Source organism: Apis cerana, linkage group LG2 (assembly GCF_029169275.1).
Source record: "Apis cerana isolate GH-2021 linkage group LG2, AcerK_1.0, whole genome shotgun sequence".
NCBI classification, from domain to species: domain Eukaryota; kingdom Metazoa; phylum Arthropoda; class Insecta; order Hymenoptera; family Apidae; genus Apis; species Apis cerana.
In genome coordinates, this window is record NC_083853.1 from 7,011,337 (window position 1) to 7,035,134 (window position 23,798).

The window sequence follows — 23,798 nt, forward strand, 5'->3', positions numbered from 1 at the left end:
GCGCATGATTATAAGGCATGGCATGACGTTTCAGAAAGATGGTATCAATAAAGATGTATCCTGTACACATATATATATACCGATACCAAAAAAAAAAAAAGAAAAAAAAACAATGGGAAACAAATTTCATCGTATATAATGCCATTGTATTGCATTATCGTTTAACCATCATCCAATTTGAAGTGCATATAAAGTGGCGTTAATGGAATTCCACTTCCATGCCAATATACGATAGTTTTTAAGCTATCGCTAACTTTGAAACTTCCATATCTTCGAGTATCCCGAACTTCGATTTCATTTCTTTAAAAATGTGCATATAATTACAACTTGGAGAAAGTTTAAGACACAAGTACGATCGTTTATTCAATTTTTGTTATTTCCTCTCCCATTTTCGAGCACTCGTCGCGACACATTTAATATCAAAGCACTCGGATAGGAAGAAAAAAGGAAATTTGGGTCAGAAAGAGTCCGCTCATTTTCTTCGTCGAATCGAATAATTTTCTTTCGGACCTCGGCGAATTTTCGTATTTGTCTATGTCATAATTCCACGGGAAATTTTTGTATAAAAAACAAAATTTTCCCTCTGGACGAGACATTTTCATAAACGACACGACTAACGCGACGCGTCGCTCTCGCTGTTTTCATTTTCCGTATTTCTTTTTTCTTTTTTTTTTTACAAATTAAACAGATCCATCGCGAGATCGATCGAAATTCAGCGTCGAGCATAAATTAACACAGCACAGAGGAGTACGAGAGCGAGGAGGTGAAGCCCGGATGGACGACTGTTAGGGGTTTTCGAGTAATTAGAGCAAACTGTAGCGCGAAAACACGATAACTGGACGTAACGAACCACTCGGATATCCCTGCGATGAGCGTAAACAGTTACATTCCCCGTAAAACGTTACATCTCAATTGGCTCCAACAAAAATATACATACATACATATATAAATATATATATATATCCATAAAAATTCCACTCGAAACCTTCTCCCCCTCCGAACACCGATGGTCAAAAAGAGCGTAACAGGATAAAAGACGAGCCGTTTGAACGACGCGCGCGAGACGTTTCCGCATTATTGGCACGCCCGTGCGCGATGGAGCGCGCGCCACCCTTCACAAGGACACTCGCGTGGATCGAGCGGTGCGCAGGGTTCGCGTGGCGCGCGAAATAGTAAGAGGGCGAAGCGAGTCGGGCAAGTAGTGCAGGCGAGCGGGTGGTCGGACTTTTTCGTGGCTGGAAGCGAGGCGAGGCGAGGAAGCGAGCGAGCAAGCGAGCGGGCGAACAGGCGAGCAGGCGAGCAGGCCGCGGTCGGAGGCGGGTACGCGGTCGTGATCTTCCCCTCCCCTCCTTGGTCGTCCCGGCGGGCAGGGACGGCGCAAGCGCGAGATTGTCCCCCACCCCCGGTCGGCGGCGATAAAGAGAGACGGAAGGAACGGGTTGAAGCGGGAGGTGGATACCGGTGGTGGGATAGAGAGAGGGAAGCGGAACGGCGAGGACGAGAGAGACGGGTTGCACGCCCCGCTACCGCCGCCGAGACTGCCGCCGCCGCCGCCACCACCGCCGCCGCCGCCGCCGTTCTTCCCCGCCGTTTATACCTCCCCCCCTTCCCCGCGGCACCCCTTCCCCCCGCCCCGCGCCCCGAGAGCGCAGTGTCACGTCGAACCTCTCGCAGAGCGCGTCGCACGTCCGAGTACCGGCCGCCGCCCGTCATCAGTAGTCGCCGTACCGCGCAGCCACGTAACCTCTCACCTTCTCCTTAGTTTTTAGTAGTCAGTAGTAGGGGAGAGTGTGGAGAGAAAGAGGAGAGAGAGAGAGAGAGAGAGCGAGAGAGAGGGAGAGAAAGAAAGAGAGAGAGAGAGAGAGAGAGAGCGAGAGAAAGGGAGAGAAAGTGAAAGAAGAAAAGAAAAAAAACGGAAAAGAAGAGAACGAGAAACAACGGGGAGCCGATACTGTGAGAAAAAGGGAGAAAACGAGAGGTCGACAGCCCGTTTTTTCGTCGTCGTGATCTCTACTCCTCGTCGCCGTCGTTGTCGTCGTCGTTTTCGACGTCGTCTCCGCCGTCGTCGTAACCGTCGTCGTCTACGTGCTACGTCTACGCCGTCTACGTCGTCGTCGTTGTCGTCGTCGTCGTCGTCGTCGTCGTCGTCGTCGTCGTCGTCGTCATCGTCGTCGTCGTCATCCTCCTCGTTGTCACCGTGTCCGCTGCCGCCGCCGTCGTAGTCGTGATCCGGCTCGACGCGACCAACGCGGATCATACACAGTTCGTCGAAATCGTAGTTCGAATCGAAAGGAAAACAAAAATACGGGGAACGAAAGGAAGGAGGACAAGAGAGGAAAACATAGTGTGTGCGAGCAGTGAAACGTACCGCGCGTACGTTTCGTTCCACGTTCCCACCGTCCCTGTGTAGTCGTATAACTTATCGCGCGACAAGCAGACGCGCAAAATCCCGAGGCGCACCTTCCGAAAACGACGGGAGCACCGCGCACATCGGGCTACCAGGGAAACAGAGAGAGATAGGTGAACAACAGGGAGGAGGAGGAGGAGGAGGAGGAGGAGGAGGAGAAGGAAGGAGCGCGAAGGTTAAAGAGGCGCGGAGTAAACGTAACAAACGGAAGGTCTGGGAGAGGATCAACGAGAGGTAGAAGCCGCGCGTGGTGATAAGTCGCGTGAAAGTGCGTGTCGTGTCGTGCCGTGACATCGGAAGCCGTTGACACGCGAAGGATCGAGTCGAGTCGAGGTGTTTTCCCATTCGACGGGGCGAACGCAGGGAGAAGATCGTTCAGGTGACGACGTGGTGACCAAAGGCGGAACAGCGAGAGAAGCGAGGCGGCTATCGGCCAGATCGGCTGCCATTGCCACTGGTACTAGTGTTACCATAGCCACTGCAACCCCGGACACGCGAGAGCGTTGTCATAACGACAAGCCGTGCGCCGCGCGTCGCTATGGAGGCCCAGAACCAGGAAATCGTTGCGAGCGGTTCGCCAGCCGAGGTGCCGAACGATCCAGGGTACGAGAAATCAGGATATCCCGATCCCAAGAACAGGGATCTCCGCTACATCCGCCATTAATCGAGATCGAGCGTGCGTGAAAACGGAGCGAAACGCGTTCGAAAGTGTGTTTTGATATCGCGCGCGAACCGAATTATTTACACGCGTCGTGTTGTTCCTCATCGCCTTGTGTTTCTGTTGCCCTGCTCCACGTTTTTCGAGTGTTTATTATGTTGATGCTTTCTTACCGTTCCGATACGAATCATTCGTCGTATGATACGAAAATGATTCATGTTTGTTGTTGCGCGGTTCGCCTCGTTTCGTTATTATCGCTCGGTTATCTGTACCCGACATCATCCTAAATTGTTGTTTTCGTGGATTTTTGCGTCGCCGTGATAACGCATAGTTGGGAGCATATATATATATATATATATGTATATGTATATATGTATATATATATATAGTGTTTACGTTTGCCGGACGCGTGAATATGCGTGCCACGGCGCTCTCCTCGAACCGGTAGCGCCTTCTTTCAGTGATCAGCATCCCCCTCGAGCCTTGATGAAAGGAAAGGAAGGGAGACGAAGGGGAAAGGTTAGATGAATGGGAAAGAGAAACAGCAGGGGTCGTGGAGAAAGGGGTGAGGCAGGGAGGGAAACAGAAGTGTGACTCAACACCTTTGAATTTTGCCGCCAACGACAGTTCAATAGTTTCGAAAATGAATCTTTTTCGGATATCGAGAAGTGACGGATAATGAATGTTTGTTGAAGAAACGACGAGGAAAAAAAGAAAAGAAGGAAAAAATAACGAGGAAACGCGACAAATCATTGTGCTTCGAAGGAGTAAATACGGTGGTGTCACGTGATGGTGAAAGTTTTCCGGCCCTCGAGCCACAGTGTCTCGCGTCACCACGTGACTCGTGAATAAAAACAGAGGAGAAGCTCGGCTGGTTTATCAATCATCGGTTCAAACTCCTCGGGACGTTTCGTTTTTTTGTGGACGTAATCGCGTGTGTGTGGTGTATACATATATATATAAATATAAAACGTGTGTCGTCGAGGAAATGCAAGCACATGGAACGTTAAAATCCTTTCACGGGGATGACAAAGTTTAGCAATTCTAGTGTAAAGTTAGACAGGTTGGTGGTGCATCGCTCGCGCGATCGATTCCGATGACATATGATCAATGGTTTGTCCTATTAATTCTCTTGAACCTATCAACGGGGTATAGTGCGGTAGCCTACTCCAGTTCTTCGTATCACGAAGACCTAAAGAGAGAACCGAAGAGGCATCGGAGGGAACGGGGAGTGAGGACAAAGAGGGAGGAATGCGTGGGTGAGGGGAATAGGTTATATCGTGCCACGGAAAATCGATGTTCAAATGCGCCACCACGTGATTACGTCCACAACGCGAGAGTGTTATCTTGGTGGATATACAGCTCACAGCCATAATCTTTGCTTCCCAGTAATGCCAATGCATTAGATTGCTCGTGTTATGACCTTTTTTCAAACGTACCGAGGAGAAAAAAGTGCGGAAGTATATGGGAATATAGGAGGAAGTGCACGAGAGGAAAAAAAATTGTATGCATTTTCTCATGGATTCACGACTCGATTGATAAACGCTGGCATTGACGTTAATAACAACGTACCGCGGACCGATCTATTTCGTACAACGCGTTAAATTATTTCGTGTCGGTTAGTTCGTGCCGCAATTACCGTACAGTATTTATACGTTCATTGACAAGAATGTATTTGCTATAAAGACGTTATTTGTTCACGACGTTACGAGGCACTGTTAAAAGTTATTCATTCGTGATTGACTGACACGTCATCAGGAGCGGCGAGATTGTTCAAATAAAACCGTGTTTTCACGACTGGTGACAATGGAAATAATTGACGGTATTAGGAGATGTAACAACGCGTATCGATTTAAACAAGTACTTAACAGTGATTAGGATAACTATTGAATGAGTAATAAAAGTGAATCTATCCGGTTTCGAAATCTCCCGGCGGTATTTATCCCTCGATATTCGAATTGGCGTTAGAAATTTTATTTTACAATAAAATGGTTTATGTGCTATTGGTTATTTGCATAAGAATAGCAACGAAGAATAATCTTTCTACGCGTTCTTAAAGAACTCTTGTTCTAACAAGTTAAACACGATATATTTAAACGAGTCCGTATCTAGAATACATTTACATTACGACCACGCGTTTACCGTGCCCTTGCGAACTCGCGATGCGTAAAAGCTTTTACGGTACCGATTACGATAGTATTTCTCGTAAACCGGTTAATAAGTACGATTTGATACGGCGATATAGAGCTAGGCTTGATTCGTTCCATGAAGGGATAATTTATTTTGTTATATATAATTTATTAAATTTCAAGAACGTCGCAAATTAGGAATAAAATATTTTCTCGACGTTATGTTTGTCACCATTAGACAAATTTAAATTCAAATAATCGCCATCAATTTTAACGTAGATAATTTCAAACAATTTAGTTACTCAAAATTAATAGGATCGATAAATATTATCAATATCGAAGAAAGAAGGCGCTCAGGTACGAGGAGAACACGTGTTTGTTGTGTTTCGCGCGTGAATCGTTTGGTTTCTGTTTTAAATGGATGCAACGTCTCGGAAATTGAACAACGTGTTTTAATGAGGTTATTATTAATGCATAAAGAAAAGAAAAATATCCGCGAGTTGTTCAGTTGTTGGTTGATGTGTGGTGACACCTGCCGTCGACAAACGGAGACTGCGCAGGGGGTCACAATACCGGAAGTTACCCTCTGCCGGCAGTCTCCCCTATCTTCCTTCATCTGCCGGAGATGCAACCCGATGCCGATGCTGATGGATTCATCTTTCTTTTTCTAGGAAAATGTTCATCGGTGGTCTATCATGGCAGACCAGTCCAGGTATGTGATCGATATTTTTGTTTAAAAAAGAAATATCGATTTTTGATCTCAGCGATCGCTTTCAAACGAAGCGCCTTCTATCGTTTGCACCGTTTCATGCGCGCGCATCCAGAAGGTTAAATTCGAAGCGTTACATGCGCGTCCAACTGTCGTTCAAAAGTCGACGCGCATACGTTCCGTTTTGTGCAGTGATGAGTGGTTTTAATTTACTTTGTGTTGTAATCCTGATACGCCTTTGAAGTTATTCAGGATGAGTGGAAGTAAGGTAGGATCACATAATTCTTTTCTATTGATTTTTAGATCGATATTGTGTAAAATATCTGTCACTCATACGTTTCGATTTCACGTGTCCGTTGAGAGGTTAGATTGGCGATGAATTTATAACATAATTTACTATTAAAATATTAATTAGGTGATATATTCTGTTTTCCGAGTCTATTTAAAAAGAAATGAACAAGTAAAATATGAATAATATGAATAGGATATTCATATTGATTTTCCATATCGATATTCTGTAATAGGAATAAGCTTGCTTGCTTGTATTGGAGAGTCCTCTATCATTCAATTTTCAACACATGTAGATACAATTTATATTGACTACATCGTTCGGTTCGTCATAGACAAGTCGATATTAGTATTATTTAAAATAATTGATTATTGTTTTTTAATTATTTAGTTGAAAAATTATCAGATTTATTATTAAGAAATAATATATATATATATATTTGAAATGTAATATAAACATAACCATTAAACATAACCATTAAGCTAACCATTAACCTATCATTTAGAGCAATATTTAAAGTAGGTAAATGTAAGAACCATTCGTTAATCGGTTTAAAATTGCGAATTACATGACATGAACTATGAATTTTACTATTCATAGTTTTTTAAATAGAAAATTATTATCGGCGATTTGACAAATTTACGATAAAAAAATGATATTGTGTCGAAATCGAAACATTTTGTTATTACTTGCATCGTAAAATAATCTTGCTCGTTATCAAATAATGAAAACAACAATATATTACGCGAAGAAATGTAATTATAAATATCAAAGAATCGCGAAAATATTCAGGACGAGCGAAGAAGTGTTCTTTTCGTGCGAAAAAGAGTAGCTTTATAGGAATGAAGGGAGCGTGCGTGGTCGATGAGGTAATGATGAGGAGCACGTGCAAATTCAAGGCGTTCCTTTTGACGAGCTTCGGCTCGGCCTCTTGCTCGCGTGTTCGAGTGTTCGAGTTAGCAGTCCTTTTATCTTCGTTAAGAGACTCGTGCCGTTCGGGTGTAGGGAAGAAGGGAGACAGTTAAAAAAAATTGCCTCGACGAGAAGTTGGAACGCGGAACGATAATCGTATCTGGTACTAAATGGCCACGTCTTTCGCTCGTCGGCGAAAAAAAAAAAAAAAATAAAAGCGCGTATAAAAACGCGTGGACCGTGATAAGATTGAGAAGAATAATTGATAAATCGAGGTGTGCATGTGACACGATTTTGAGAAATTGCACGCCAACGAGCGGAGCTGCGAGAAACGCGACACGGTCTCGCGTGTCGTAAAGATTTGATCATTCGTCACGTGCAACCATTGGAGAAATCACGTTGGATACGAGCCTCGGATGTTTCTTTCGCGAGTCTTTCGATCGAAAAAGAGGACGTTTTATATCGACGAGCAAAGGAACGATAATGGGACGATAAATGTCGCGGTTTCGTGGGATAAAATTGTTTTTCTTGAAACGGGAATATAAGGATTAAGGAATCGTAAGAACGTTTTCGTGGTAGGTTTTTCATTCGAGATGGAATTAGTTTCTCTTTCGTTTCTCTCCACTTTTCTTTTTTGAGATCATCGAACGAATCGTTCAAATAAATCGTTTAATAATTCCGAAGGAATAATCGTTCAGAGAAGGATATAATATTCTATGGCACAATGAGACTAGGAATTAAATTCTTCGACGAATCGTGTAGCAATTATTTCTGATTACGGTCAGATAGGTTCGTGACATAATTAGCGATGCAATGTTTCGTCGATCTCTACAAGTTTTTCCTCTTGGCCGGCTCCAATTAAAGGATCTTTCTCTCTCTCTCTTTCTCTCTGTTGAATTATTCAATTACGAAAAAATGTTCGTCCATTATCATGCGGAATTCGTAGGAAAAATGCATGTTAAATTACGTGACATTTAATTAACCTTTCAAACACAGTTGAAAGAAAGTTTGTTCTTTTTGTTTCTTTTGTGGTTTCTTTATTTTTTTTTATTTCGGATCTTTCGTCATTCTCGCGATGAATTTGCCATATGAGCGAGAAGAGATCGTCCAATTTCTCGTAAAATCGATGATAACTTTGTGATTATCTCGAGAAAGAAACTCGTATTCGTTTCGAAGAAAAACTTTCAAGCTGTGCATCTAAAAAACGACGAACAAACACTTCTTCGAATTGATATAATTATGCCGCATGAGCAAAATTGTCCATATTGGAAAATTAATTAAACGATTGATTAGAAATCGGCGAATAATTTGTCAAGTTTTCATGGCAAGATTTTGACAGATATTTTCTGATACATTTATTTGAAACTCGCGTTCAAATTCTTTTTATTGTTCCATGAAATGAGTCATGGAAGTTAAATTGATCAACTCCATTAAGATAAGTCAAATTTGCATAATTATTAAAGTAACGTTATCGGTGAAATTTTGCAAGTCACAAATTATAATTTTTTCCCAGTAATATCGTTATATAATAATAATTTTGATAATAGAACGATCAAAGATTGTACAGATAAATTTTTACCTCAATTTTCTCAATTGATATTAGAAACTACTCGTTGCGTGTTGTTAAAACTAGATTTTCGAAAGAGGAACATTAACATCTTATTCATGAATAGAAAGTGAAAACTCGCCATACCGGTTACTACGATTAAACTTAATTGAATTTATCTAATTACCATCGCACAAAAGAAAACGCGAATAAATGGTCGAGGAAATAAAATTAATTCGAAGACGCGCTTTTAATACACCGTTACACCGCAATGGATTATTAGCCGTGACTATCTTCTCTTTAACTAACACACAACGGAAGGTATGCATAACGTTTTGCATTCGCTAATTCTTCGATCATTAACATACCGTGATAATGTACGAATTACCGGAGCAAATTCTCAAACGTTGCATAATCTCGCCGCGCTAAACGCGTGCACACTTTATCCACGAGGTTAATATTTCGAGAAACGGTCTCGCGCTTTTTGTCAATTACGCTCCGCTGAAATAGTTTTCGTAACTCAGGGACGAGAATCTCCTGGAAAAAGAATAAAAGGAACGAAGGCGGAGTAGGCTCATTAGCGTTATTTGCCGTCGTTACATAAGTCTACTACTATCTCGCTTCATCCTCTCTTCCATCGTTCTTCTCGTTTGCTTTGTCAGAACTGCCTTTCCCGTGACTCGATTCCACGCGATGAAAAGTGAAACAATACGAGGAAAAAAAAAGAGAAAAAGAAAAAGAAAAAAGAAATCAAAAGGGGAAGAAGAGCTCTTTTCTGTTCACGCCACGTGTGTAACCATTTTCTCGTTGGGGCCATCGGTCTCGGCTCTGTGATAAATCTACGCGCAAATGTTCTCAGAACTAAGAATATCCGCGAATAAGAATAAACTTCGGTCGGAAACGGTTTCGAGATTTCGCGGTGGACGACGAATTTGCCGGTGAATTATCGTGGAACAATGATCGATCGATGCCACGTTCGCGCTCCATTTCCAACGGTTCAGCCTTCCTTTCATCGGCGACGCTGCGAGAAAGCGTGTCTGAGGTAGAAAAAGCGGAGCAGTCGTCCGGCCGTTGTGCACCGTCGTAAAACCGTGTTTTGCGCCGTTCTGTTCCGCAAAAGTTCATAGGTACAAAGATGCGGTGTGCGGCAAGCGTGGGAAAACGCCTACGTGTATGTTGCTTCTATGGTTCATCGCGGATATGGAGCGAGTTACTGTCTGAAACAGTAGGTCTGAAATAATTGTATTCGTGGAAAATGACTGGGCCGGGCCCGGAGAAGTTCTTTGCCCCCGTTCTCCACTCTCAAGTTTTCTCTAACAGGTTCATTCATAGGTTGAGGCGAAACTCTATCGATTTATTTTATATTTTAGATCGCGTGGAAATTTGATTAATGGCTGGCTATTAAAAAATTTAAAAATATATCTAAGCCAACTTGAGTTAAAGATGGGAGAAGTTACGTGAATATGTATTCGAAAGTGCTTCCTTATATATCTCCTACCGAGATACCGTACGAGTGTAGGATTATAAAATAGCAGATAGTGTCGTTAAGTAAAAATATAACAAGGTCTGGAACACGTGTAAAGCTATTTAAATTGTATATAAGGAATTGCATATAAAAAAAAATCATCGGAATTTTGTGTGCAACGTATTAATCCTCCAATATCGTTATTCAGTAAATATTAACCAGTAAAAAAGACAAGAAAAGAACAGATAAAAATCCCATTTTAAATGTATTTCCACTTCGACCATCTTCTACTTCTGAATCACTCGGTATATCGGACACCAGAGATCCACGATTGTTCGCCGTGAATTCCATTAAATATCGCAATCCCGTATGAACTATTAGTATGTATCAGATATACTTTAACATTCCTCGTCTCGTTTCGTTCTACCTTTCTCTTTCACCTTTTCCCACTGAAAAAGTACATTGCCGTGACCGAGACGAGCCAGTTTGTCGTTGCATCGAAAAGAGAGAGAGAGAAAGAGAGAGAGAGGAAAACGGAAGAAACGTCAGAGCGGCGAGGAAAAATACTCGTTCTTCTCGGTTATATCTATCCGCGTTAGCGTGTCCACGTCAAGGCGGTCGTGCACGGAAGACCTCGTGGTGCGTGCGACTCGTGAGCGGAGCTCGGGTTCGCTTCACCGATCGCTTCATCGTGGCGCACGAAGTTTCGCGAGGCTTACGAGACAGTGTCGCATTACGAGCCGCATAATCCCGCGTGTTGGAACGTAATACGGAATCGCTGGTTCCGGTACCGAGTTGGCGGTGTGTTACGCAAACGCTCGCCTATCATTGAAATCGTTTCGTTAGCTTCGACGATTTCTTTCTTTTTCTTCTCCCCTCCCCCTTCTTTTTTTTCCTTCCTGATAGAAATTGATTTTTTACTTCCTATGAAGAATTTTCTAGAACGATTTCGTTCGATCGACTGATTTATTTATTTTTTTTTTTTTTGGGAAAAATAACTTTCTCTCTGTTCGTGAAAGTTTACGATGATCTTTTAGAGATTCGTTTCTCGCGTTTTCTTTTTTTTTTTTTTTCAATTATTTTGGATGATGCCACGCTTTACACGCCACTTATCATCGAATCTTTGAAATGTGGGGATAAGGAGGATTCGTTAATGACAATTTAAAGGGAAAAGAAAGAGTTAGTTACGCGTTGAAGAAATATTCTTCTTCTTTTTCAATCTCGGTTGAAAGAGATCGGACGGGGTTGGAAATCCAATCCGTCGAGACCACCGCACGTTTCCGTTTATATTTGATTGGCCGCGGAGGGTTTTGGCGGCCTATTGTGATCAGGCAGACGTTTCTAACTCGGTGTGTTTGCCGATTCAATCGGTTATTCGCAGTGCGTATATTAATGTACGTATTACACGATAATGCGATTTCAAAATGCGGTTTCGCGTCCAAAGAGTGATTACGTATTAATCATGTGCACGGGCGATGTGTAATTTGTCAGGGAGATTTGATGGATCGAACAATATGAAACGGTTAAAAATGATTCGCTAATTAATGGCCAGTTTAATATCTTCTTGTTAAAATGTAGACGTAAAAATATCAGGGATTGTAAAATGATTTTAGAATCCGAGGTTATGACACCTCGGGAAATAAAACCGAGGATTTATTTCGTTTTGTTTAATGCAAACTATGCTCGCTTGCTTCTATTCGTCGGAATATGCACATGGAATAATAGTCATCGGTGATTACGCGTTTACGACAGTTACGTGCTATTGCAAGGTAACAAAATGTTATGCGTGACAGTAACCATAAAGGCAGAACTAGGAAAGATAAGAATATTCGAGGAAACTAATGATGATCTTTCCTCGTCTCGCTGAGAGACGTTGAACGACAAAGAACGTATCTAGATTCACAACTTATGTATCGTTTCAAACGTCTCTTCCTTTTTTTTTTTTTGCCAATCCTCCAAAATAGAAACGAGCCAGTTTCCACTTTACCCCATTTTATCTCACCGCCGTCCCCCCGCAATATTTTCCAAAAATATCGGTCCCCATGATCTGCTCACCATTTGCATACCGCGACGATTGTCTCGACGAGCGTCTTTGTTTAAGATCCCCCTCCCCCTCCGCCCTCCCACCGGTAGTCACGCTTTCCAGCAATTACATTTTTCAGTTGGCAGTTGTTCACCTCGTATCCAGAGTTATCGTAGGTTGGTTCGAGCCATAATCTCGCCTTTTATGATTTTATCGCAGGGGAGTTGCATATACGTGCACGCGTCACAGTTTAACGGCAAGCACATGCTCGATCGTGGAAGGATATCCGAGATGTGTGCCATTTTTTTCGCTTCGTGTTTTACGTTTGCCCTTTTGTTTACCGTCTCTCGCCGAGATTACGAGCGGTGTTACCTTAATCCGTTTCATTCTCCGTGATTTCAAGATATCCAGCATAGTTCCACGTACGTAGCACGCGTAAAAAAACTTTTTACTTGTTACTCGCGGAACGTAAAACCGCACCGTTCTCAAATATGGATATTTGTACACGTGGGAAAAAATTTGAAATTTTTTTTTTCTTCCCTATGTTTCGCGACTACGTAAAAAAAAAAAAAAAACGTACACACTCTTTATAGAGATGTCGAGCACAATGGTGTTCGACGGCAACGACTCTTCAATTCGAGCATAGAATCCAATGAAATCCTGATCCGTGCCGATGCGTCTGGTTTCACTGGATGGTTTCACCACGAATCTCGATTATTTCCCCCCGTTTTCTTCCACGATTTTATCTTTATATCCGACCTTTTTCTTTGTAAGAAATTGGTAAATGGGTAAATTGGTACGAAAATCTTGATATCTTGCGTCGCTCACGGACAACTGTTTATAATTTAAAAAGTATTTTCGGAATTATGTAACCGATGTGAGTGGACTCGGCTATCTTTTTACGTAGAATGAGATTTGCCGGATAACTCGTTTTCCCTCTCGTACGCACGTGGTTTTCATTGGCCGGCGCCTTGATATTTCAAGTCATTCAAATGGTTACTTGGCAGTTTGGGCCGGTTCCAGGTATTGTCGAAACATCGTGGTACAACGTGCACGATGCTTACGAACGTGCATCAGTTTGCACCTAACTCTCATCGCTTTCTGCGCCGGTTAACGACAATACCGTGTTATACCGACGAAAAACGAGTACACAGCGATGAAAGCTTCCAATTCAAATTGCTTTCCGTCATGGCCGCGCATTGTTTCTACAATTTCGACTGTACGTAATAATTTATTGTTTCGTGTACAAGCAACGGATCGCGATTCGAGAGCGATGTAAATCGCACTATTCCGTTTTTAATATCAAATAATGTTTTTTTTTTTTTCTTTTTTTTTTCCTTCTCGAGGGAAAACAATACGTTTCACTGTCACCGCCTTTTGACAGACATTTTGCATTTGATTACCCTCTTTGTTCCGTGTCCCGTTTTAAGTGGGATCGGTACAGTCACGGACCAGACGTAACAATAATGGTCATTTTCTTATTCAACGATTGAAAATTACATAATTTTTCCTATAATTATTGCAAATCATTAAACCGCGTTACAATATATAAGAGAATAAAAAAAACTAATTTACACGTAATTATTTTTGAAATATAATAACCTTAATTCTTGCCATAATCATTACCATGATTATCATAATGGTTCTCTTTTTTTTTTCTATTTTTTTTATAAATCTATTCAACGTATTTCTCAGAGTTTAGAATTAAGAAAGTAGATATATTTTAATAGGAAATATATCATTAATTATGGATGAATAATAAAAAAAAAAAAGAGAAGAAAACTCTGATCTGCCAGGCTCGTAATCGAGACGATTCGTTATACACGCACGTTTCGAGGTTGAACGTTATCAGGTTGAAGCTGCGAAGACACGATAGGAAAAAACTTTCGACATGACATTTTTCCCGACTTCGTCGTCGTCTTTGTCGTCTTAGCCGACGCGGTGTCTGATGCAATCGTGCGCAACAGACTCTCCTCGCTATTTTTAAACGTAATTGCACCCGGCCGTTTTAATAGGCGAACTCTAGAGAGAGCGTGGCTTAAAGATGGAAAAGAGAAGAGTGTAGGCGGGAAACGTGGGAAATTTGTCTTCGTTCTTTCACGGATTTCGCGTGGCGCCAATTCGCACCCCGCTTTTTCCGCTTCTATTTCTGCTTCATCGTTCATAGAAACGATAATAATTTCCACGCGAGAGATTCGCAACCATTTATATTGTCAATCGTGATAAACAAAGCGAGGAAATGAATCATTAACACGATTCGTGGACGTTTACGCATTTATTCGTAATTCTTCCCATCCATCCTCCAATCATTCTTCTCCAATATTCATAAAAATATATATCCTCGCTTCGTTCGTCGCTTGGAAAATCCAACTTGTGGAAAATCTCGCGTTGGCGTTGAGGCATCGAAGATATACGTACGTGGTTTCGTCCGCTCCTCGATAATCGTTTCTAAACCGCTCCTTCTTTTTTTTGTGTAACGTTTAAAGAGAGGAGGAGCGAACGATAGGTTAACTCGACGAACGAAACGGTAGGAGATAGAGATTGGCTACAGGATGGTCGCCCATGCAGCCACTCTTAAACTAACGCCAATTAGTAGCGCGGCACACCGCGGAGTACACTATAAATAGGCCGTTAGATAGGTCTGGGTTGAATTGGGTAAGCGTTAGGTTGCGTATTAACGGGCCGCTAATGACGCAGCGGGGCAGGGATGCGGCGGGGGGCGTTCTCGCATCGAAAATTCGTTTCTAATTTTGCGACCTGTCTCCTGGCGCTGAAAACTCGCGCGAATCGAGATACCCCCATAAACCGGCGCTGATCCGCACGCGGTTGTCACGGGGCCAATTTAATTTCGCCGAGTTATATTAGATGCGCGGGACGAGGCGTTTCAATTTTGGATCGTTAAAGGCGATGCGTGGGAAGTGGGAGGTACGAGCTCGCCTCGCGCGTATTTGCGTGCAGGATATTCCAACCGGCGCGCCCCTCTCGCTGTTTAATCCGATCCGCGGATTGGAAACGCGAAATTGCCACGGAATCCCTCCCCGTGAACAGGGAAGCTTTGCGTGCCTCGAAGAGATAGGGATCCTTTTTCCACCGTTCAATTTTCGATCCGATGTAAGTCGGATCTTTGATTCGATTACGATCAAGGGGAGGGGGAGGGAGCGATTAATCGTGGAACGAAGAAGCGACCGCGTTTTCTCTCGGTTCGACGGTTTCGTTCGGCATCTGGGTGGTGAATGGGAAGAAGAGGTAAATGGCGAGCCGTCGGGCTGGAAAGGGTAGAGCACGAGGCCATCGAGGGGAGGCGGAGGGAGGCGGGAGGGACGGAAGAAAAGGAAGAAGAGGGAGTCGATCGGTCAGCTGACTGATGGCTGCTCGTCCTTGTCCCCCTTCGCCTCTTCCTCGTTCGTTTGAAAGCCGCTAAAGGGGGCCTTAATTACGCAACTAGGTCGAAAGGGGCGTCTAATTTATTTGCAGCGACATAGGTGACTGCTTGCGGGCCTCTCCGCGACAGCTAGCTTGTTAGCGAGGCGTATTTGTTAACATAAAGGGAGGTCAATGACTCTTGTGACATCGTTTCGGTTTACGTTTTCAACGTCACGTTTTTTGTCGCTTTCCTCTTTTTCTTCTTCTTTTCTTTTCCCTTCTTTTCTTTCCCCCTTTTTTTTTTCTTTTAATCCTTTCCTTTTCTCTCGTAGACCTCGGTGTCGCGCGATCGAATGTTGCGCGATGAAAAAGCCAATTCGAAAACGAGGTGGATGTGTATATAGGTATAGCGATACGGATGGAATTCGCATAACGTTGCTCCACCGGCGTGACGAGCGAAATGCCGATTTGGGAGTGGAGAAATAAAACTTCCGTTGTTTCGTATAACTCCTCCTCTGTTGTGTCTTGTGTGACGACGTACAGGGTGTGAAAGATCGGGACGTATGTTAATGAGCATTTTTCTTCTTCTTCTTCTTCTTCTTTCGCGGGGAATAATCCTTAAGGAACAAAGGAACACGTTTTTCTTGTACTATATAAGTAAGAGGAATTTAATGTCAACGATTAAATTATATCTATTCCTTTCTTATGCATATTAGTAATGTTACCATCTAATAAAAGTCAAGATATTTATGCGCCATAAAATTAAATGATTCCTTATAATTTTTTCCTTTTTTTCTTTTTCTTTTAACACTCGCATTACTCTCGCGCTTCCACACTCTCCGAAACTCCGTTTTAAAATCCTATTTTGCATACTATAAATCAGTGGTTGCCAACTAACGGTATTAACACGCGAGCTTATTTTTAGTAACGCGCGGATTGTGCACAAGAGGTTTGAAAAATTGGTTTAAAATAAAACACGCATATCATGAAAGTTATCGCAAGATTTTAAACATCACGATTTACAGATTTAATAACACGATGCATTTTACACGCGCGTTCCCCTAAGATTTATTTATCGCGTCCATCGTTCCGTACCGTTCCTTTTTCAAGTTGACCAAAACATCGGACACACTGTCCGCTGACATGCTACCCATTCCACACCACTTCCTAGTTTCGATAATCTACGATGTATATTAAACAACGGTATCTTTCATCTTCCTCGACGAGCGTGTCACGCTTTCCCGTTTCGCGCCATTGAACAAATATCAATGTTCATTCCCGGTATCATTCAAAAGCATGACTTTAATCTACCATCATGTCGCGTGAATATCCGACGCCGGTTAGATTTGAGTTAGTAGTCCCTGACGTAAGACAATTTTGCAATTCAAATGGCCTGAATTATGGTGCCATTAATTTCGCTTTTATTGCATTTCCCGCCGTGGCCGTTCGAATCACTGTTAAACCGTTTGCAATTTTGTGGTATTGTACTTACCTCCAGTGCATGCGCTTTTTTCCAACGTATTTTGGGGAAGGGAAGAAATTATCATTTGGCAAACGAATCTCGAAAGAAAAATCTGTAAACGAAATCTAAAACGTTTAAATTTCAATCCCAGTTTTTTAAGCGGGAATAATTCCTCTGCCAAGCGCACCAAATTATTGTACGACTATTTATCGTCTCGTCGTTTTTTCCTCCAACTTTTTAGACTTCCTTAATTATCCTGATCGTGCTCCGAGTCAAGTACTACTTGGAAAATATTTCGCAGTTCCATAAATTTTCTTCAGTTTGAGAATTCTTAACTTCGACTCGCTCGGTGTCCTCTTAAACAGCAGCCGATTACTTTTTAACAATGACAATTCTGCTCAAAATCTCGGGTATTGCTAACGAGACTTTTTTATTTTTCTTTTTTAAAAAGAAAGTCCAAGTTTAACTGTTTTAGTTTCGTTTCAACTAAATCCCGATCCGTTGATCTTTCGAAAAATTTCTAGCTATTTTGTGTATCTTGCATCATCGTTCGATATGCTCATTCTCAGAAATGTGCGGATATCTCGTCATCTTGTTCGGCTTCAAGAAGAACATATAATCAAGTACATGTACATGCTTGTAGAAATGGCGATCTGTACGGGATCATCTAATTCTGCCAGGCTGCACGATCCGAACAAGACGTGCGTTGTTCTGATGCGTAATGCATGAGCAAAGAATTTTGTAACCGTTGGTTCCCCTTATCAGGCGAAGCGTTGTCACGTGTATATTTGCATCTTTCCGTTCCCTTTATTCTTCATCCCTTGCAACAGATAAGACCGACGATGAAGATAAAAACCGAGTTTTTGTTAAACGAGTGTATTATCACTCTTGTGTCACATTCTCGCGTGGTCAAATTTGTAGAGCAACGCCATCTCGTCTGAAAAAAAGGGGGAGCATTTTGCAAAGGAATTTCTGATAGGTGTTTTCCTTGAAAGAATTTCTTTTTTGTGTTTTCATTATCGAGAGTTTCATTTTTTTTCCATCTTTTTTATTAGCGTTGCTGATATTGATTTTGGTTCTATAGATTGTTTTATAGATTGTTGCAATTTTGTATTGTGAAGAAATTATTTTTTTCGCGTACTTCTAGAGGATCATTATATTTTAGTATAGATTAGAAAAAAATTACGTTTGGAATAAATGAAATTAATTATAAAACAAAATCAAATAATTTGTTAATAAATTTGGGAAGAAATATAGAATTATCAGTTTTACTCATCTATTAATAATTTCGATGATTAATATTTCGATGAACTCTGGTAATTAATTGTAATGTGTCAATTATAAGATAGATTTCGCTCGTAACTGAAATCATCTCATAACTTCCTGATTAGAGTGTACTATTCATACTATGTGCTGTTACATTATATTTGATTTTCCACTCGGTCTCTTCTATTTAGGTCATGTCATGAGCTTGACCCATACTATTATCAACAATGATTTCTCTATTCGAGCGATAAGTACTCGTGAGTTATTTCGATTCGAATTCCATTGCTTTTTATTTAATTATCTATGTTATTAATCGCGAGTGTCTTCATTTAGCTTTCAATTGTGTAAATAAATCTCAATCAAATTCGTTTTTTAATCGTAAGAATAATATCGATCACTTCCTCCATGTTGCAATGACAAACAAAAAAAAGAGAGAAACAAGATGAGTTTCATCCACAATCTTTTTAATAAAATTATCACTAAGACTTTAGATTAAGTTCCTATTTCGTATTTTCTATTTCGTAAGTTTCCATTTCTATTTCGGTGATAATAGAAAGGTCAATGAATAAACTTGTACATAAAATGATTAGGAATTTTTTGGAGAATACGTTGATATAAGAGTTGAAAAGTTTTCTGAAAAGAGGGTTTGTAAAACAAAAAATAAATCTCGAATATTTCGCACAAGTATTCTCAGTCGCAACGCAAAGAATCGTAGATAAAGAAAACAATTGCAATTCGAAATAAATATCATTTTCAAATTTATCCGCACGAATCACGAATTCATTTGCCTCAGCGTTTCGTTCTATTGATCCTATAAGTCGGCTATCTCCACGATCGATCATTTTATTTCCAATTCAATTCTATCTCACAATTTTCGCCAACCTTTCCTTTCTGTTTGTCTTCGAGTTCCGCGCCAGATGTGTTCCCGCCCCTGTTTTTCGTCCCGTATTTGCGCTGCTCGCGTACACCGGCAGCGACGTTTGACCGAGAAACGAGGTCCCGAGCGAGAAATCAGCAGAAAGATAGAAATTGGGAAGAATCGAATAAGAGTAAGTGGAGGAGCAAGGGGTGGGGAATAACGGCGATGCAAGCATAAATGTTTGTATTACGCGTCGCTCGATAACGCTTCGTTATCGGCCTCGTCTTTGAACCTCGTCGTGGCGCAACGGGACGAGCCGGATGTGATTCTATGCCCGATTCAAAGCGAGGAGGAAATGTGGCTCGTGAGCGAAAGTGGCGAAATTTCGAGTGAAAATCAAACTGAAATAGATTTTCGTAGGAACGGTGGATGGACGATGATATCGTGCTCACTTCGCCCGTGATTTTCGCGCGTGCTTTGATCTTGTCTTATTTTCGCGCCGCTACGTTCTCCGGAAACGAAGTTCTCGCCCCGAACATCTCGAAAAAGGAAACGAAGATAATATCCGCGCCGAGAATAAAGATCTCGGTTAACGATCGAATACTTCTACTAAACCGCGAGACAAACAAAGCAATAAACCGATTAAACTCCGCTTTAACACAGTTTTCTAACCGAATTTTTCCCTCTTCCCTCCCTTCCCTCCCCTTTTTTTAATATCGTATCGCACACGTAAGATAGCGGTTTCTCGCGAGAGAACAGTAAATCGTCTGTTTAATTTCAATGTCAGTCGAGCAAATTTATGCGCGAAATTTTGCGATAAATTTTTAAGATATTGTACAGATATATACATGGTGAAAAGAAAAAAAGAAATAAGTATACGAAACTTGGAAAAAATATAACTTGGATGTTGGAGCAACGAGTAGCAACGATAGATATGTATACCAGTCGAGAGGATTTCCTGGTCCGTATCGGACCGATGTGGTTATAGTATCCATCAATGCCAGTCCATCCTCCTCTCTTCATCCTCCTCTCGCTCCTTCTTTCCCCTTCTATTCCACTCTCGATACCTGCACCCTCTCCCTCACCCTCGTTCACGTTCTCCACGCTCGAATTCATTCAATGTTTCCAATTAAGGGGTTAGTCCACTTTGCGTCGGCAGTGAGGTGTGACTCTGAGCTGCGGATGCGGCGTTCTCGCACGTTCTAGAACTGCATTCGAGCGAGACGCTTATTATTAAAGCGCTCGCGTGCATTTTCTCGGCCGTATTATTCGGATCGCGGGAAATTTTCGGTCGGATCTGGTTCCTTTCACCTTTTTCTCTCCCTTTCTCCCTGCCTCTTTCTCTCGAAGAGTTGTTTCTCCGATTACCGCCAGATTTTCTGCTCTTTTATTGGATCGTTAGGGGAGCCATTCGACCGATATATCAAGCTCGGATGGAATTCGATTTTCCCACTTAACGATATAACGATGATTCGTATGCGAAAACTGATTTGTAATCGATCGGCACACACTCGAACGACTTAATTGTGTACGAGAGGAAAGGTTTTTTGGACGACAGACAAACGTATTACATAACATATTACAGTTTCACGGTTATACGATCGAGTAATTATATCCGCGATTAATTTCGCGGAAGATATAAACACGTTGAGTTTCGAGTATCAGCGATTATCGTCGACTATCATTCTTTAATCCTTCGATGATACGTTCCATACGTAACTTATCTTACAATATATTCCGCGACAAACGTGTCGAGTCACTCGATTGGCATTCGCGCCAAATTAAATTTTTCGCCCACGTAATTCGAATACTCGTTAATAACCGCGCATTTCGAAACAAACAATGAAGCGTTGCTTCTATTATCAAGATCCATAATAGTGGGTACGTTAAAATAGGCTTTCTATTAAAACCAGAATCAATAGCATTAAAATTCGTAATCAGTCGCAGCTCACGTGTACATCCAGATGATATGGAACAGAATTGTTCGAGCTTTTATTAGACAAAATTATATCATTATTTCCTTTCCAAGATTATATTTCCATCCTTGAAAGGGGACAACGGGGTTTCGAACAAAACGTATCCTTATATAAAATAATCGGTTGTATAACGATATCTACAAAAACGAGAAGTTTATTTTCTCCTTCCTTTTTTTTGTCGATCTTAATATCCTAACCCATCATCATCAGGGAATCCCGTGTGAAAACAATTCGCACTTTCCCTTTTTCCCATGTTTTTCACCACTACTCCCTACCTCCCATATCTCTTTCACTTTCGCGTCTCTTTTTACTCGTAACCGAATCTATCCTCGCACCCAGTCAATGGAATAAAAGCTGTATCACCTTGCTCGAAGCTTCGCCTGTGTTTCTTTCTTTTTTTTTTTTCGTTAGGGTTGCCACGACGGCTCCTTTTTCCTCCTTCTCTCGAATTCGCCCCCATAGACCCTTTTCGGCCCTTCGTAGACAATTTATAGATTTCGCGCGCTTCAGAATTTTGCCGCTCGAGTCGAGTTACGTTTATATATTGTACGCGTACGTATGCGTTGTACACCACGGCATAAAGGTTCGCTCGAAAAAGATTGGAGTGGCTTCTGTGCAGTGCAGTGCGCCGGGGAGGTCGGAGTCGCCGCTGTCGTCGAGTGGCAAGGAACGAGAGAAGCCGGTGTGTCGTCAACACTGATTCTAATTTAGATAGTCATGGTTAACCACGTACTGACAATAGGTCGTTTCGGATGATCCCGATAAGGTTACGAGCTCCGCTCCGTTCCGGACGTGAATACGTACCGGTCCTCGTTCGAGATCTTCGGTTTCCGCTACTGTTGCATCCGCGATTTATGTGTATATATATGTATATATTTATTTTTTCGTCTTCTCTTTTTTTCTTTCTTTTTCGCGTCTCGTTCTTAACGAACTTTCGCCTAAAGTTTAAGCATCGAAGATAATGTAAAATTACGAATAATTCTTTCTATCACTTTGCGAATCATTCATCCATAACCTCGAAAATTATTATATCCTATTTATATCCTATTTTTCCATCCCCCCTTTCCTCTTCCTTTTCCCTATTAAACGTACACGGAATAAATCAGACGTGCTCCAGCGAAAGAGTTTCCAATTATTTGCCGAAGCTTCCACTTGTACGAGACCCATGGCGCGTATTAAGCGAGCCTGGGTCACATTCCCGCGACGATGGTGTTGGTTAGGTCTTGCCTTGCGGGAAGAACACCGTGGACGAAAGATCTTCGACGCACATCCGCCGATAAACCGTCCCGTACGTGTATCGTGCCAGTTAGTCGAACAACGGTTACTTCTTAATGGACTCGAGGTGCACTATTACCTGGTCTCTCCCGTGTCTCTCCCGTGTCTCTCCCGCCGGGAGAGAGCGTCATTGGCACGTGACTACGAGTACTCGTGACTTAGCTAGTACTACGTACTCGAACCGCCTACTCGACCCTCTTCTGCACCACGTTGGATAATGGGAGGCCGGGGCTCGGCTCGCGTGAGAAAATGTCCGACGACAATTGGCGAGCTGTGCCCGAGACACTTTTGTTTATTGCCTTCGCTCCAAGTTAATTTCGGATTTTCGACCGCAAGAGGGTGATCACGAACGCCGTTTGAAGAGGGTTGAGTTGTTGCGGGGAAAGGGGCGGTTTTTCTTGTGAAAGTTGAGGGAAAAGGAGAGGGAAGGAAATATATATATATATGTTTGGGGAATTGAATGCTCGAGAAAGGATATCGTATAGATTTAATGTAAACTTCTTCTTTCTCAGTTTGTCATTTACCGTTATGAATTTTAATGTATCTCTGTGGTGTGACGTATCTGTCGATGAGCTTTTTTTTACATTCAGTTTCGAGGGAACAAGTGCGTGGCCCTGTCCACCAGTTGACCAAACGATTACCATACGGCTGTTTGGCGACGAAGTGAAAGGAGAATATTTCGTGTCGGATCGAACGAGCAAATATTGAAATTGTGGTTAACAACGGGACGATAAAAATGGATTCTTTGACAGAGAGAGAGGGAGAGAGGTGCTGTGCACTTTGGTCTCGAGAACGAATCGATTCCCCGAGTATGACGAAATAATTGGCTTAAATCGTTGATAAATCATCGCGGAAATGATAATCTCCGATGAGGCGTGCGTCGTTTCGATAAAGAGAAACAACTTCATAGATACATAGATCGCCTCGAGGGCAAGTTATTAATTCTGATTATCGCGAGTCAACAGTGTTGTTAATAAATCGTTGTAGATAACTTTCTCTTCGATGTATCTCGGAATAATTCACCTTTTGATTCGAAACTCTTTTAATTTCTCTCATTCGCTTGGAGCTCGAAGACGCTCGTAAGATTCTCGAATCCTGCCAGGATCAAATTACTTGTGTACACGCGCAGAAACAGGAGAAGTAACAGCCTCGGAAGAGATCGTATCTTCAGTTGCATCATTCCTTTCCCGAGGAGAAAATCATCTTCGTTCATCGCGAGGGAGGGAATCACTTTATCCGGCTCGAAGGAGAGAAAAGAGAAGCGTGGAGGATCGACAGGATCACGGTTAAACCTGTGTAAGGGAACACCTATTAATTCCTATCGTTATTCCGTGGAAGGTGAACGTGGCTCGTTATCACACGATTCAACACCGTTCCCCTCGAGTCGGTATCCTTTTGCACAAATCGACGATTCGACGAAACAGCGCACTTTCCCATGAACTTTCAGGGATACCGTTCG

The 23,798-nt window shown here is 42.1% G+C and overlaps 1 protein-coding gene across 12 annotated transcripts in view; it reads left to right on the forward strand.

The window, feature by feature from the left end:
- Positions 1 to 1,176: 1,176 nt before the first annotated feature.
- Positions 1,177 to 23,798, forward strand: part of LOC107996734 (RNA-binding protein Musashi homolog Rbp6) — a 744,804-nt gene continuing 722,182 nt past the window's right edge. For 10 of the 12 annotated variants that reach the window (XR_009828789.1, XM_062070945.1, XM_062070935.1 and 7 more), the window contains exons 1-2: positions 1,177 to 3,010; positions 5,866 to 5,906. Coding sequence is in view for 10 of the 12 variants with exons in the window: in XM_062070945.1 (XP_061926929.1) it covers positions 2,946 to 3,010; positions 5,866 to 5,906 (106 nt within the window). In the remaining 2 variants the exon portion in view is untranslated. Of the gene's footprint in view, positions 3,011 to 5,865; positions 5,907 to 6,037; positions 6,172 to 23,798 lie in introns of those variants that run through there. The other 2 variants (XM_062070937.1, XM_062070940.1) reach the window with 2 other exon arrangements.